The sequence below is a fragment of the Cydia pomonella genome, chromosome 11, assembly GCF_033807575.1.
Source record: "Cydia pomonella isolate Wapato2018A chromosome 11, ilCydPomo1, whole genome shotgun sequence".
Taxonomy (NCBI): Eukaryota; Metazoa; Arthropoda; class Insecta; order Lepidoptera; family Tortricidae; genus Cydia; species Cydia pomonella.
This window is the reverse complement of record NC_084713.1, coordinates 2451118-2466978: the sequence shown is the minus strand read 5'-3', so window position 1 is coordinate 2466978 and position 15861 is coordinate 2451118. Positions and strand designations below refer to the sequence as shown.

The window sequence follows — 15861 nt, the reverse complement described above, 5'->3', positions numbered from 1 at the left end:
TAATACGAGCGTTTCAAAAAATTGGAAACAACTCTATTATGACGTATAAATAACACTTGCACTGTGCGTGCTATCAAAATTAGTTAGTTGCAGACTTATATTGTTCTAGTTCTACGATAATTTACATTATTTTGCTTTCATAACATAAGTAATAGTTTTCTAATGCTAAAAAACGAGGTATAGTGGCCTTGACTTCGTACTTATGTTTTGTTCTCACACATGGCCACAGATAATAAATAAGTGCAAGGTATATTTAAAAAAAAACAAGTGGACACGATTTAGAGTAATTTTATTTATTCCTTATATTTATAAATATTAATTCACATGAACTGGCTCATAGGGTCCTCCTCGCGCTGCCGTTTCATCCTGTAGGCCTCCATCTCCTCTTCGGTGGGGGCCTTGGCCTCGTACATGCTGTTGTAGGGCCGTTTCCGCTCGTCCACAGATAATAAATATGAGGCGTGCTTTTGCTGCCTTTCTTCTGCTTCTAACGCCTGTTCGGTTAAAAAAATAGAATAATAATTATAATTGCTTTCAGATTGAATTCAGATGTAGGTTCTTGTTCGTGTTTGTCTTTTCTGTTCCCGAAATTTTACTCGTTCACCGCTAAGAATCGGTGAGATCACCGATTTTCGTACATTGACGCGCATCATTTGAATACCCGGGGGTATGTCCTCGAACTACGTCCAAAAAAGAGGTATGGGCACTGTAAATGTCATCTCGCTTCGTGTAAGACACAGCACAGCGGATGTCATTCCAGATCTAGAGCAGAGCCCAACTGGGGAAGTAACTCCACCTTACAGAAAACCGCAGCCAAATAACACTACACCCTACTCATAGGGTTGTCACGTTGTGTTCCTGCCGGTGAGTAAGGTTGCCAGAGCTCAACGAGGGTGCGGAGTGTTAGGATCGGCAACGCGCATGTAACTCCTCTGGAGTTGAAGGCGTACATAGGCTACGAAGACTGCTTACCATTAGGCGGGCCGTATGCTTGATTGCCGATATATATATATATTGCTGTCAAACTCGCACAGTGACATTGACAATCGGCAATTCAGGGAACAGAAGAGACAACTATTTATAGATCGTATCATGTTATTAAAGGTAAAAATCTGACAGTCATCGTGGATGACACGATCCTATTAAGTATGTAACTGTCAAATACCTTTTTCAATTTATCTTCCTCCTTCTTGAGTTCTTTCTTGTCCTTCTTCTTCTTCTTCTTAGATTTCTTCTTTTTCTTCTTCTTACTCGTCTTCTCCGTCTTGGAGCGGTGGTCGGGCTCGGAGTCAGAGCTGCTGGAGCTCGAGGATGATGATGATGAAGAGGATTTTTCTGAGACAAAATAGAAATATGTATTAACTCTTGTCTGTGATAAGCAGTGATCAGGGTTTTGGATGCCATATCGCGGTATTTCAAGTAAAAAATAGTAACATGAATACGTCTTTAAACGCTTTTATAATGTTAATAACAGCTAACAGCATGTAAGCAGTTATTACAAGATACAAGAAATTTATTGATAAAAGTCAATGTTTTAAAGGTCATTTTGAGGTAGGTACATATTCAACTAATACTAGTAGGCAGGGATCCGAACCGGTTTTTTGGAAAAACTTTGAAAAAAACATATATTTCGGTTTATTTTATACTCCAAATATAGGACTCGGTTGTGTTTTTAGATAACGACTTCGTATTATTAGATTGCCCAATTAGAAATAAAATAATTAACAAAGAACGAAAAAATACCGTTTTCGTTCCCATACAAAAAAATACCGGTTTCCGATCCCTGCTAGTAGGTACAGCATTTTCTGGATAAATGTGACTTATTATAAAATAAAAACCATGTTTAAAGCAGAACAAATACATAATCAGTATTCAATAGGCATATATTTCAAGTCATCATTGAGGTGATTGATTGGCAACCAAAACCCCGACCACTGATGATTATTATATTAGGGTATTTGGTGCGCGAATGATTTTGTGTAAAATAATGACCAAACCATGAATTATAACCGGCCAAGAGCATGTCGCGCCACGCTCAGTGTAGGGTTCCGTAGTTACTCTTCCGTCACAATAGGCTAAACTGGAGCTTAAAGTATAGTAAATTGTTAACCAAGGGATGAAACGGTACCTTTCACCTGAGTTAAACAAATAGGCAAATTTGCATAATCAGTACCTAATTAAAATAAGTCTTTTTACTATGAAGGGAAAACTTTTTGCGATAACTCAAAAACAGCTAAACTGATCATGTCCGCTATAGTTTTCATTTAATGTCTTTCTTAAGCTCTACTTCCACGATTTTGTTCATATTTTTTGGACCTATGGTTCAAAAGTTAGAGGGGGGGGGGGACACATTTTTTTTTCTTTCGGAGCGATTATCTCCGATTATATTCACTTTATCAAAAAATGTTTCTTGAAAACCCCTAGTAGTTTTGAAATACTTTTCCAACGATACCCCACACTCTAGGGTTGAAGCGAAAAATTTCACCCCCACTTTACGTGTAGGGGAGGTACCATAAAAAAATAAAAATAGATTTTATTGTACGACTTTGTCGGCTTTATTGATTAATATATCCATGCCAAATTTCAGCTTTCTAGCACTAACGACCACGGAGCAAAGTCTCGGACAGACAGACAGACAGACAGACAGACAGACAGACAGACAGACAGACAGACGGACATGGCGAAACTATAAGGGTTCCGTTTTATGCCATTTGGCTACGGAACCCTAAAAAATAGGTAGTATAGCTGGGGTATAGACTTTTTCATTAAGTAAGTCGTTAGTTAGCTTCTGTCCGCATCTTCGCCCGCGTAGAATGTGACTGTGTGATGATGATGCAGGGGACAGACAGACAAGAGTTACCTTTTTCTTTCTTGTCTTTTATCTTCTCAGCGGGCTCCTTGAAGACGGCGCCGGAGGCCGCGGCGGCCGCGGCGTGGTCCCTCGCGTCCAGCGCCACCGCCTTGCCGGCCTCGCCCACGCAGTACGACATCTGAAACAACCGTGTTCGATATCATCTTTTACAAAAGAAAACAGACTTCAAAAACCAGTATGCCGCAATCTTAGGGGGCGTCCATTAATCGCGTCATATTGTATAGGGGGGGGGAGGGGGTCAGCAAAAAATCATCAATGATCACCACAGGGGACGGGGGGGGTATGGACACGTATCACGTGTATTTTTTTTTTCATCTGTGCTATACTGTATTATAGTCAATAAAATAAAAATAATAGTTTTCCGCCCTTATTATCCTTCACGTGTACTTAGGTTCATTTGTTAGAAAACTGTTCTTTAGTTATCGAAAAAAATACACGTCATATTGGATGGGGGGGGGGGGGGGTCCTGAAAATATCACCAAAGATCACCATGGGGGAGGGGGGGGTCTAAAACAAGCCAAAAACGTATGACGCGATTAATGGACGCCCCCTTATCAACAGTTCCAATTCAGCAAACGCTTTTCGAGTATATTTTCTTTTCAAATATCATACCTATAAGTGGTTTGGGTATTCAAAACACAGACATACAGTTGTGCGCAATATAATAGCAGTACACTCTGCGACGAAGATCGTCTTATAGAAAAGTTTATTTTTTTCCGGATGACTTGGGTTTAGATGTAAAGCTTTGATTGGAAATAATAGGAAAGATTCTAAATTACAATTATAGTACACAAGTGTATTTTTTCGTAGGGTTTAACGTTTTTATAGGAATTTCCGCAACGTAGTAAAAACAGCCGATTTTCATGATATTTTTTTTTACTTCCAATATCATTTAAGTAAAGGTTACAGTTAATTTTCAAATACTAATAATCGGTTAAACCTGACCTAAATGGTCCTGACCATATCCAAGCAAAATACATTTTCCAAAAATTTGGTATTACTCCAGGTGTGGACGTATGCGAGGCGCTAAGTGAATAATTTCGCTGACTGTACTTTTTTTTTTAAATGTTTGTTACTTCATGACTCCATCATTTCTGAACCGATATTGAAAATTATTTTCTTGATTGAATTTATATACATACAGGTTCCGTTTTTGTCAAAACTCAGTTCTGATGATGGGATCCATGAGGAATTGAGGGAACTCTTCAAATGTGAAAGACATACATATAGTGATTTTTGTATTTTCATCAACAAGTCAAGCATTTACATTTAAAAAAAAGTGACATTTGATGAAGTGGAACTGCTCATGCTGATCAGAATAGAACTCTTCAACGACGCATAGTTTCCGTTTGGCGATTTGTCGTCTTCGTTATGTTTGTTAGGCAAATTAGGTTTTCAAGACATTTTTTTTTTAAGTTGATTGTATGAAATCCAAAATCAACAACAATCTTTCATTCACCAGTCAAAAACCGATTTCAATGAGGGGCATTGAAGTCGGTTTTTTTTCTTAAAAATTATTACAATCCGATTAAATTATGTTCCTGATTCTATTTTTATCCCCTTTTCAGACAATCACTTCCTCTCCCACATTATTGAAATATTCCGTCTTTTGTTGTGGAAATGCTTGCGTGCCTACACTGAAAAAAATAGATAGCCGAACTGGTTTTGTAACTTTACTAAATAACTAAACTACGGTTATAAGAAAATAAACTTTGCATAAATTTACAAACTTATTTTGTAGTGTATACCCAGTACCTGAACACTGATAGCCAAACACGGTTTTGTAACATATAACACATAGTTCGCAAGTCCCAATTTTTGTGTAAACAGTAACCAAAATTTTGTTACAGTTATGCAAACATTTCTTTCAGTGTATATTACACCGTGTCCAATAAGTTCGAATACAAACTTTTAGCACTTGCTGTATAGACATACGGATCGCTGGCTATAAAATTATTATTTTAATTTAAAAAGTATATTGACATAAACATAGTACTATAATTTCATAAGTCACGTATTTTTAGTTTGGCTTCAATACACGATGAAGTACGTTCGTGAAGAAATTATTAGAAAATTCCTTAAAGGCGACAGGCCATGTGCTATATTCAAGGCGTTACAACCCCATGGAATTAAACTTGTGACTCTTTTGAGAAACGTTTGAAACTTGTAAAAAAAGTTAAAGGTGGAGTAATTCCAAAACATTTGTTGTAAATATTGTATATAAATGTGGCTTTCATTTAATATAATTTTCATAACATAAACTACGCGTACATTTATTTCATTAAGGATCATAACTGTATTCGAACTTATTGGACACGGTGTATATTGTACAATACCTTATAGCCTAGCGGTAAGAGAGTGAGACTTGCAATCTGGAGGTCGCGGGTTCAAACCCCAATTATTTACAAAAAACTTTTAAGTAGCCAATTAGGCAATCCTATACGTCCTCGTTACATTTCCCGAAGTAACTAAATCGCTTGTACATATTGGGACCGTGCGAAGTGCATGGTGGGGGTAAGTAAAGCGATCCCAGCGCATACGGTGGTAAAAATTTGAACTAACTGCGGATAGCGTCTTTAACATTTCGTACAATTATATGGCTCGAAATGAAACTTTGATTTACGATTACTCCTGAAATATTCATTTAAATTGTATGGTGTAAGGGACCATTGTAATCTGTATGAAATGCTTAATATAACTAACGTATTTATTTTGGTAATTGTTAATAATGTATCCATGTAAATAGCTTTGCAAATGCCACATATTACGTGATCTTTTTACGAATATGTATAGTAAGTTATCCATAAAAGATAGACATTTAACATCGCGGACTTTTTTGTAGACCTATGAATGAGAAACAACCCCACCATACATTGTTGTTATAGCTCAAACGGATTAGGCAGCGTTTTCGATTAAAGCTCCTAGCCAGCGTGATTTTTTCCGACAACATCGTTATATTTCAAACAATTTACACAAAACCTTAACAAGTTATATACTTAAGCCTTCCTCAAGGATCACTCTATTGATAGATGAAAGTCGTATGAAAATCCGTTCAGTAGTGTTTAGTCTTGGAGTAGTTTTATAAGATGTAGTGAATTGACGTTTTCTCCTAGACTTGCGGACACTAGGTTGCGTGACAGTCGTGCACGCTCCCAATACCCCCTTATTCATAAAAGTCTAATAGTTACGATGCCGCTAATAATCGTTTGTCCCTTTCCATCATACCAATACGTCGGAAAAGGACAAACGATTATTAGCGGCATCGTAACTTTAGTATACGTTTATGAATAAAGAGGGGTTAGTGTACATACCTTGATAAAGGAGTGGCAACACTTGTAGCCCCACTGCCCGTCGCGCCAGTACGAGCCCCATACGGACGTGTGGTTGTTGATCAACACATCTTCTTCGTATTTGCTCCTGAAATCAAATACTTTGACATAAACAACTAGTAATTCGTAAACAGAGACCATGCAACACATTTGAGCCCTCTTAACTCCATAACCTCCAAGCCGGTGATCTTACTTATGTTCAAACTTCAAAATTGTATTAGGTCATTACCTATGAAATTGGCGTTTTGTATGGAGAACTTTAACGAAATTCGATTTTTCATACAATGAATTTTGCGGATTATTTTGTGATGGTATTTTCAAACCAAACAAATTTTTGCCAGTTATCTGAGACATTTTTAAGGCACATTTTCTATCCCATATTTTTTTTATAAATCTGTCCCGTCAGAAAAATATAAATCATTTAAATACTCGAGCCGGCAGCACATGAAAAGAGCTGTTTTCAGGGCGGTATTCTGAATACATAAAACAATAAAAGTAGCAAATAATTGTATGTAAAAACGTTGTTATGTAGAGCACTAATGAAATTAAAAAATACTTCGAAGTTACTATTAAAATAAATAAACTATGACATGACTAATACTTATGAACAAAAACGCCAATTTCATAGGTAATGACCCAATATTTATAAAGTGCATTCCTAGTAGGGTAAATGATAAAAACTATTTTTCGCTCTTAATTTTTATAATAATAAAAAAATCTAAATAAGTTAAGCGTATGGGCATAGCTATTGTTAATATACATCAAATTGTATAAAAAAAATTCATAATGTCAATATCCAGAGAGTAAAATGGGGACTACGTTTGTATGGAGAAACGGCCGTCCTCTTTCTTCATAAAGTCCCCGGCAAGGTCGGCCGAATTTCACCTTCCCATACAAACGAAGTTTCGTTATCATTTTTTCCTACTCCTCTACTGTTATCTGTCATTTATGCATTCATTAACACGAATATAAGAACATACATAAAAGATTTCAAGAAAAGTCTATATTGTCTATTCCTCATAAAAGCTCTTGTGCTTTTATAAGCTATAATGTTACTGCGATTAATGGCTACCAACCTAACAAAACCAAAACGAATACAGTTTTAAACTAAGTGCATTGATGCCAATTTACAAAATATTCATTTGGTTGCATACTAAAAATAATTACTTCATAAGTCAGAAACACGCATGTGACACCCGTAATATAGCAACACCCATAGACTACGAAGACCGCTTAGCGTTGCTTGTTAGTCTCCGTAGGCTACGGTGGCCAAAATTGAGAAAAAACTGTCCAAAAAATTAATTTAGCAAGTAGCAAGTACCAGGGCCTCATGAGTTACGAGGAGGTGTCGCCGACCGGCCGGCCGCGGCCCGGGGCGGGCCGGGCGCGTAACAAGGTATGCTCGCGCATCTTGGCTATATACTTTTGCTGTAATTTGTTTACCTAAATTAAGATTTATTTTTGTTGACTCGTAGGAAAAATATTGTATGCAACGTTGTATAAGTAGGTCAAAAAATTCTCGTGGCGTATTCCTTTACAATGTTCGCCTACGCCTTCGGCTCCGGCTCACATTGTAACTAACGCCACTCGCCTTTTTTGACCCTTCTTATACAACTGATGCATAAAATACTATAAAACTACGGGTTGGATTGTAATGAAACTTTGCACATATAATGACATGAGGTACCTGAGGTAGTCCTGAAATTAGTTTATATAGCTACAGTTTATTAAACGAACGAAATAGTGCAAAAGCAAGTTTTGTATAAAAAACTTTAAGTCACTGTATTTTTCTAACTGTGGTGTCCGAAGCTACATAAACTAATTACAAGACCTATACCTACCTTATGTAAGTACGAACGTTCAGAGCAATCTAGCTAGTCGTTTTAAAATTTGCTGGGGACCCTTAAAGCATTGGCAATCATACAGTTAAATAGGGAACTAATATAGCTTACTTGGCAAGTTGTTTCTCGGGTCCGTTGACGATGGTTCCGTCGCGGTTGTACTGCGTGAACACCTCGGTCTGCGCGAGGAGCAGCTCGCGCGGGGGAACCTTCAGATGTTCTTCGCCCCCGTACTTTTCCAGTACAGATTCTTTCACCTGTAAATCGAAACAGCGTCATTTAGTACGAACTAAACAAAACATGTTCAAATCTGGGATCATTATTCCCAAGAAAAAATCTTAATAATTAATGATTACACACATCAGCGCTATTCGTGTGGTCCCATATTCCTAAGACATTTAATTAAAGAGAAATCTGGTAACACGTTTTAGAAACATTATATTACCATACGAAACAGCGGTATATAACAAACCAATTGTAAACTAAACACAATTTGTACAAGTCTGCGGTCATTATCCCAACAAAAATCTTAACAGCGAGATTCAAGATTTTAATTACATGGGACAGCGCCATCTATCGAGCTATTTTAAAATTAAATAAAATGTCTACCAGTCTGGAGTCAGTATCCCAAGAAAAATCCTAACAGCGCGATTCAGATTTTAACTACATGGAACAGCGCCATCTATCGAGCTATTTGAAAACTAAATAAAATGTCTACCAGTCCGGAGTCATTATCCCAAGAAAAATCCTAACAGCGCGATTCAGGATTTTAACTACATGGAACAGCGGCATCTATCGAGCTATTCGAAAACTATCACGTTGTATTCGTATGAATTTGGAGTCGCTCCATAAACATCTTAAGAGCACGATTTAGGATTTAAATTACACTGAACACCGTCATCTCGTATCAGTTTATATACTAAATGGTCTGGACTTGTTACAATTTAAGCAGATTTTGGAGATATTTGATAATGCTGGGAGTTGAGGGGTTATTTCTCTTTAAAATTACTAAATACTTGGAGCTACAGACTTGCTACTGGATCTTATGGAACTTGTGTTACTTTCGCTGTTAACACCTGCATTTTAGTCGGTTCAAATCAAAGTGAGTTTTAATAATGTGTCGACAGATGGCAGTAAATTTACTGTGGCTACTTTTCTTTGATAATCCTCCATTTCAAATTCTCTTCGGTCCAAACTACAAATGTACTTACGTCACGCAGCACGCGAGCTTATAGAATTTTGGCATTGCTGGGAGTTGAGGCCTTAATTCTGTTCATAAATACAAGTGCGACTGACCTGCGACTTGAACTTATGGAACTTGTCATGGTACTCCCGCTGCAACACTTGCAGTTTGGTGGGCTCGGCCAGCAGGTGCACGTCGACGCCGCGCGCGTGCGCCTCCCACGCGAACAGCTGCGCGGCCGCGTGCGCGCGCGTGTCGCCGGTGAAGCGGACGAAGTTCTCGCCCGTGTAGTCCGACCTGATCAACAAAAAAAAGTTTTTCTACTCGTCAACTGTAATGATTGAAATAAGATTTCGTATACCAAACTATAATTGCGTGCTTTTCAGGTGTGCCTTCGAGCAACACCGGCTTCCGACACGTCAGAAGGGAGGAGCCTAAGCGATATCTTACCGAACAAATCATTCTGACATTTTTTGCGGAGAAAACGTGCACACAGTCGCACTTCTCACTCACTACATACGAAATCCAATCTGTTATGACGACACAAATACATAGAAAATGACACACGTCAAAGACAAATCTTGCACACCTCGATCTCTTTTTGTGTACGGACGAGTCACAACATGCACCGCCATAGGCACAGTTGTGCCGATGCTTTGGCAGAGGGGAAATAGTATGAATGTCGTCTCCCTTCCCTGTGTTGCTCGAAGGTGGGCGCCCAACTCAACTAACATAAAGTTTCGCTATGCTGCTGTGCAATTTAAGAATAAAATTACCAATCACGTGCCGCCGCGCTCCCTAAGAACGGGGGAAGGGCGGGCGGGGGCTCGCACGTTTGTCTTTGACCTACATTTTCGTCTACTGAGATACTTGCCAATTTTCATTACTTATTTAGGTTTTAAGTTAAAAAATAATAATTAGGTCTGTAACCTTCGACGCCTAACCTGTCAAAAAATACCTATTCGGCATTCAGCCACGATTGAAAATTATGTAAAAATATTTTAAACGGCTGTTAAACTAATCAAATTAAATAATTTTAAATATAAACAAAAATATTAAATTATAACCGTCAGTATTTAAAAAGTAAAACTCATTTATGCTACTTAGTTTGTATGAATAAGTGACATGCCTAATTTTTTTTTTTAACTTTTTTTTCACAATCCATAACTCCCGCGGCATAAAATTTAGGCCTTTGTCCTTCAGTGCACCTGCATGAAATAAGATCTTTTCGAAAAGAATTTTGGCCCATTTATTGATTAGTTTAGGCACACAATTTAGTAGGGTCGACTTGGAAATGGAATAATTTTCCAAATGAAATAAAGTGTTTCAAATAAAAATAGTGACTTACTCAACAGTTTCGGGATTAGGATTGTCCCTCATGGACCTGGTCTTGGGGTCGTAGTAGGCCGAGTTCGGGTCGAGATTCCGCAAGTACTTGGCCGTGTCTTCTCTAATACGCAGGTTGCGCACTGTGATGCGCTGCTTTGAATCCACCTGCAAAAATACGGTGTTTTTATCTTGCTCTTAGTTGATAAACCTACCTTCGCTCCGCTTTAAGGACTGCGTAAAGCGCGACATGGTTGCGTTTAATATCAATTGCTACTCATGGGAAGAGCTCGCAACAAACCGCGTTGAGTGGAGGAACAGCCTTTTAAGATGTCGCGAAACCCATGAGAGGTCCTGGTTTCAAGACTTAGCCCGAAAACGGGCAATAAAACAGATATGTGATGAGGGTCGCGTCGTTGCGGACCCTCAGTTTATTTGCCATAAATGTGGGCGACTATGCCGTTCAAGAATCGGTTTGTATAGCCACGAGCGGCGCTGTCGCTAGATCATAGATGCTGCTTAAATCATCTGTAAAGATGTATGTAGTTGATATAAATAAATATTAAAGGGCATTATTACACACAAAGATTTCAAAGATAAAGATTACACATTGACCAAGTCCCACGGTAAGCTCAATAAGGCTTGTGTTGTGGGTGCTAAGACAACGATATACATAATATATCCATGTTTATAAGTACTTAAATACATAGAAAACACCCATGACTCAAGAACAAATATCCATACTCATCACACGAATAAATGCCCTTACCAGGATTTGAACTCGGGACCGGTCGTCAAAACCACTAATATATCCTGACTAATCTTAGCACACTCCAAACTAATCTTAGCACTGTGCGGTTTAAGAGTAATTTCCTCCCGCGGACGCTTCGGCTGTGGAATGAGCTCCCTGCCGAGGTTTTCTCTAGGGGCTACAGTATGGGGTTCTTCAAAAAAGGAGTATACAGGTTTTTAGCACATTCACTGCCGGGAACCCACCTGGTGGGCGCTCGTGAACTTTGTTCAGACCCGCTGGGCGGGTTGTTTTGTACGCAGCTATAGACCACCGGTTTCTGGGGTAGTGCGCCGTTTTTTGTCTGGCAGTGAATGTGTTAAAGGGTCGGTAAGGCGCATGTGATATCTCTGGTGTTGCAGGCGTCCATAGGCTACGGTGACTGCTTACAATCAGGCGGGCGGTATGCTTTTTTGCCACCGACTTGGTATAAAAAGAAGCCAGGTGGATTCTGGCAATGTCGACGTGTAATAGACTTTCTACTTGTGAGAAGAGAATGTTCGGTAAAATGTCGGTTTTTGTGGAAGGATAGGCTGCGAACCTAGAGTTAGACCAAGATAACTCTGCAACGATTTTAACAGCACAGACTGTGCAAGTGTTATTTATACATCATCGTCATAGAAGTTGGATGTTTAAAATAACACTTGCACAGTCTAGGCTATCAAAATCGCTGCTGACTTATCTTGATCTAACTCTATCAACTTCTACATGATAAGAGTGAGATGCAATATGGATGTCTAAGAAAAACTATTTGGAAGTTGTATTGATTTTGTATGTATGTACGTAAAGTCTTTCCTGGAATGTCCCTCCAAAGCATTGAAACTTTTGACAGCTGATTCGTTTTTACCATTGACTTTCAGGGTTTTAAAAAGCATTTTCCTTCTCAGCATATTCGCGTCCACTGCTAAACATATGCCTCTATCATGGATTTCCATGTTCTTCTGTATGAGGCAGTTCTATGCCAGGTTATTCCTGCCGTCTTTCCTGCTGCCTGCTGGCTCATGGTTTTCCATCACTTAGGCTTCCCTGTTGAAGTCTCCAGGACTTCTACTTGTTATAACTTTCTTACATACCTTTGTACCAGGCATGTCCACTTCGTCTACATATTTGTCTTCATCTTCCTCTGCATTATCATCATCTTCTACAGCTGTTGGATCTGGAATCAAAATTATTTATCAGAAAATGTTCAAACTTCTGAAACATTTCCACAAAATATCTCCACAGACAACATACAGACATGGGACTGACAGCATCATTTTAAATTGAGGATCTGTATCTCTATACTATTTTTATGTGTGTGACATAAAAATTTGCCAACGCGAGCTTCGTGTTACGCTAACGGAGAACCTGCCTAGCAGGTTGCTGGTAGTGAATGTGTTAACAACTTGTTGAAGTCTTTTAAGAAAAAGTTTCACTTTAGGTGAGGGGGGGCGAAGTGCACCATGCCGTCTTTACCTTTACCTTTAATATAACGAAAACTGCTTTTAGGATACTAGTAAATGTTACTAGTAATACTACTACAACTGAGATACGCGTCATACTCGTGAGCGGGTGCTGTTGTGGAGACTGGTCTGCTTAAGCTAACTTTATTTTTGAGTATAATTACAGTGAGACACCTCATTCGGTTCTCGAATGCTTCTTTTATCTTGATGAATAACAGTGACTTAAATCGATATAAACGGTTTATATCCCGGTCTCACGCAAAATAGGCACAATGGTTGTCGATTTGCGGAAAATGCCCAGAAGCACTAACTAACTAACTTATATCCCGGTCGATTTAAGTCTATTTAATCAATCAATCGTTTATTGATAACAAATGTTACACGTCATTTAACATTTTCTGTTAACAATTACTTATATCATTATTCATTCAAGAATGAAATCTTGATGAATGATGTAATTATACAGAATTTTGACTCTTGGGGACCCTATACATCGCTAACGATAATTTCATAAACTATTTAATCATTTAGTTCTGACACTTAGAGATATCTACACCTCTAAATAATGTTTGTTTTTTTTTTATTGTTATTATTTTAGTTTTTTTTTATTTCAACATTAAGAGACTTTATACATCTCTAAGTAATAATAATACTTTAGTTTGCATTAATATTTTCACTTAATTGTATTTTATAATTGATGTTGTGCTTGTTTTTGCTTGTATGTAAATTTCATGTTGACATGTTTACATGCTATTTGCTGAATAAATGTTGAAGTTGAAAGCTACTAGTAATATTACTAGTATTCTACACGCAGTTTTTGATATATTAAAGGTAGGCACACTCAGACGCCATGGCGCACTACGCCCCTCTCACCTTTGTACAATTTTTTTTAGAAAATAAGTATGTTTAAAGGTAAAAGGATGCTATTAAAAATACCTTGTTCCAATTTCTTAGCCCTCAATTCCCTTTTCGCCTCCTCAATTTTCTGGTACTCTTCGATGATAGCCTTGTGTTCCGATGGGTCATAGCCATTCCACCTATCCCTCTTGCCGTCGTAGCTGAGGTTCAGATTAGGTTGGTTGAACTCATCCGGTGCTATGCCTGCATTTGTGTATTTAGCACCAATCTGAATTTAGAAAATGTAAATAACTCAAAACCTTTATATTTAAAGTAAAATAGAAAATTATTGATTTTCATATGCTTTTTACATTATTACTAACAATTATAGTATTTAAAGTTTAGAACAGTATAGTACTAAGAGTCTACTAAATGGTAAATGGAACTGAAGATGGTATGTAGAAGATTGGTATGTCATACCTAAAATAATATTAAATTTGAAAAATGCCATGTTCTATAAACTTTTGCCATCCCGGATATAACAAGTAAGTTACGAGTTTCCTGTAACGATTAGTGGTTCAACTCATTATCAAATGTAAATATCGAGTCAGTTAACTGAAATCAGTATCATTAGCTAGTTACCTTTCTAGGTCGGTCCAGACAATCTTTTTTCTTATGTGTCATGGCTCCACAGTTTTCACAGGCACCTTTCCTGAATTTGGTTGCTACTTTGGTCTGAAATTTAAGATGTAAAACAAAATATAGTAAAACACTTGTAGAATGCTTTGTTCGCAGAAAGTGTTGGTATCTTATTGGGAATGATAATATGACATAGTGAGAGTAGTTATAACAATATAAAATATAGTTATACATGATTAAATTAATTCACAAGACATATAAGCAAAGGTGGCATTAGGCACGGGCATTGTGGGCCATCAAATATGGCCTCGGGGTCCAAAGGGCCTCCTGCTTCATGTAAGTATATCTTGGACACAACGTAAAAATGTTCATTATTACTTGCACAACTAGAGGGCCTCACTAAATGTACCTTGCCCACATAAAATTTTGGTCTTGCCCTGCCACTGCTTATAAGCAAATTAAATCATATTACAATTAAACAGCTGTACAATAATGTTGCCTGTTTAATCTCTATAGTTTTGTATTACCCTTTTCTAGTGACTCAGCACACAAAGGCAGTCAGATTTGAATCAACGGTATTAGAAAATGTAATTGAATTTAATATTAGGATTGTGTGACGCTAAGATGATGTGACAACGAGTTAAATTGGCCAATGAAACACTAAGAAGTATATAGCAAAATACTTATATTTTGAGAACTGACAACAATACTCACTGTATCAACACCCTTATTGTAAAATGTGTCAAGTTTGGTAAACTGGGCCTCCCTATCCTCCTGAGGTCTCTGATGCTTGAGTGTTGGCCCGGTCGTCCCATAATACCATGGTGCAGAAGATATGTACTGTGGAATGTGTGGGTTTATATCTTTTCCTGTAATACAAATGGAAAATATGATACTTTACACTGCTAAAATAACCAACAATGACTCTAATTAGTAAAGTAAGTTATAATGAGTGCTGATTTTAGAATTTAAGTACTGTTTATATCAAAATATAAGGAAATATTGATCACTGTTAGGTTAGAAAAAAAATTGCGTTTAAAAGTTATACCTGTTTCATCGACAGCAGCAGGTGCAGTACCAGCTTTTCGAGCTTCTTCTAGTTCTTTAGCTTTCCGCCAATCCTCGCGGGACTTCTTTTTAGGCTCATCATCTTCTTCACCAGCGTCGTCTTTATTGCGCAATATCTGCGACACAGACGCTCTTGTCGTTGCAGCCATTGTAGATTACGTTTTTAAAACATTGGTCTTAACTTAAAACTAGGTATTCTTAATAAGGAAAAAGCTGATGTGATTAATAAAATCCGTCTTGTTTTCAAGACAAGACGTATATCGCAAGTATATCGTATTTATTTTTATTTGACAACTTTGACAAGTTTGACATTTCAAAACGCCATAGACAATGAAGGTTTTTATTTTGTACCAGTATGACTAGCTCCACACTAGCTCCTAATATGTTTAGCCATTCAATATTTAGGTAACTTTACACGACCAGATTTTTGTTCGGACCAAATTAAATTAAGTGCGGAAAGAGAAGAGTCGTAGGATTTCAGGGCGAGCCAGTGCAATATAGCGTGCATGTACTATAGGAGGCAGCACAGGAGCC

General features: G+C 37.8%; 1 protein-coding gene across 1 annotated transcript; it reads right to left on the bottom strand.

The window, feature by feature from the left end:
* Window positions 1–272: 272 nt before the first annotated feature.
* On the bottom strand, window positions 273–15621 carry LOC133522632 (pre-mRNA-splicing factor Slu7). The gene is made up of 12 exons (XM_061858008.1): window positions 15308–15621; window positions 14974–15128; window positions 14263–14355; window positions 13720–13909; window positions 12415–12497; window positions 10574–10719; window positions 9339–9522; window positions 8154–8299; window positions 6184–6289; window positions 2861–2990; window positions 1166–1335; window positions 273–494 (listed from the first exon to the last, which is right to left on the bottom strand). The coding sequence occupies exons 1-12, from the start codon at window positions 15474–15476 to the stop codon at window positions 321–323; spliced, it is 1746 nt and encodes a 581-aa protein (XP_061713992.1). The 5' UTR covers window positions 15477–15621; the 3' UTR covers window positions 273–320.
* Between the last annotated feature and the right edge of the window lie 240 nt (window positions 15622–15861).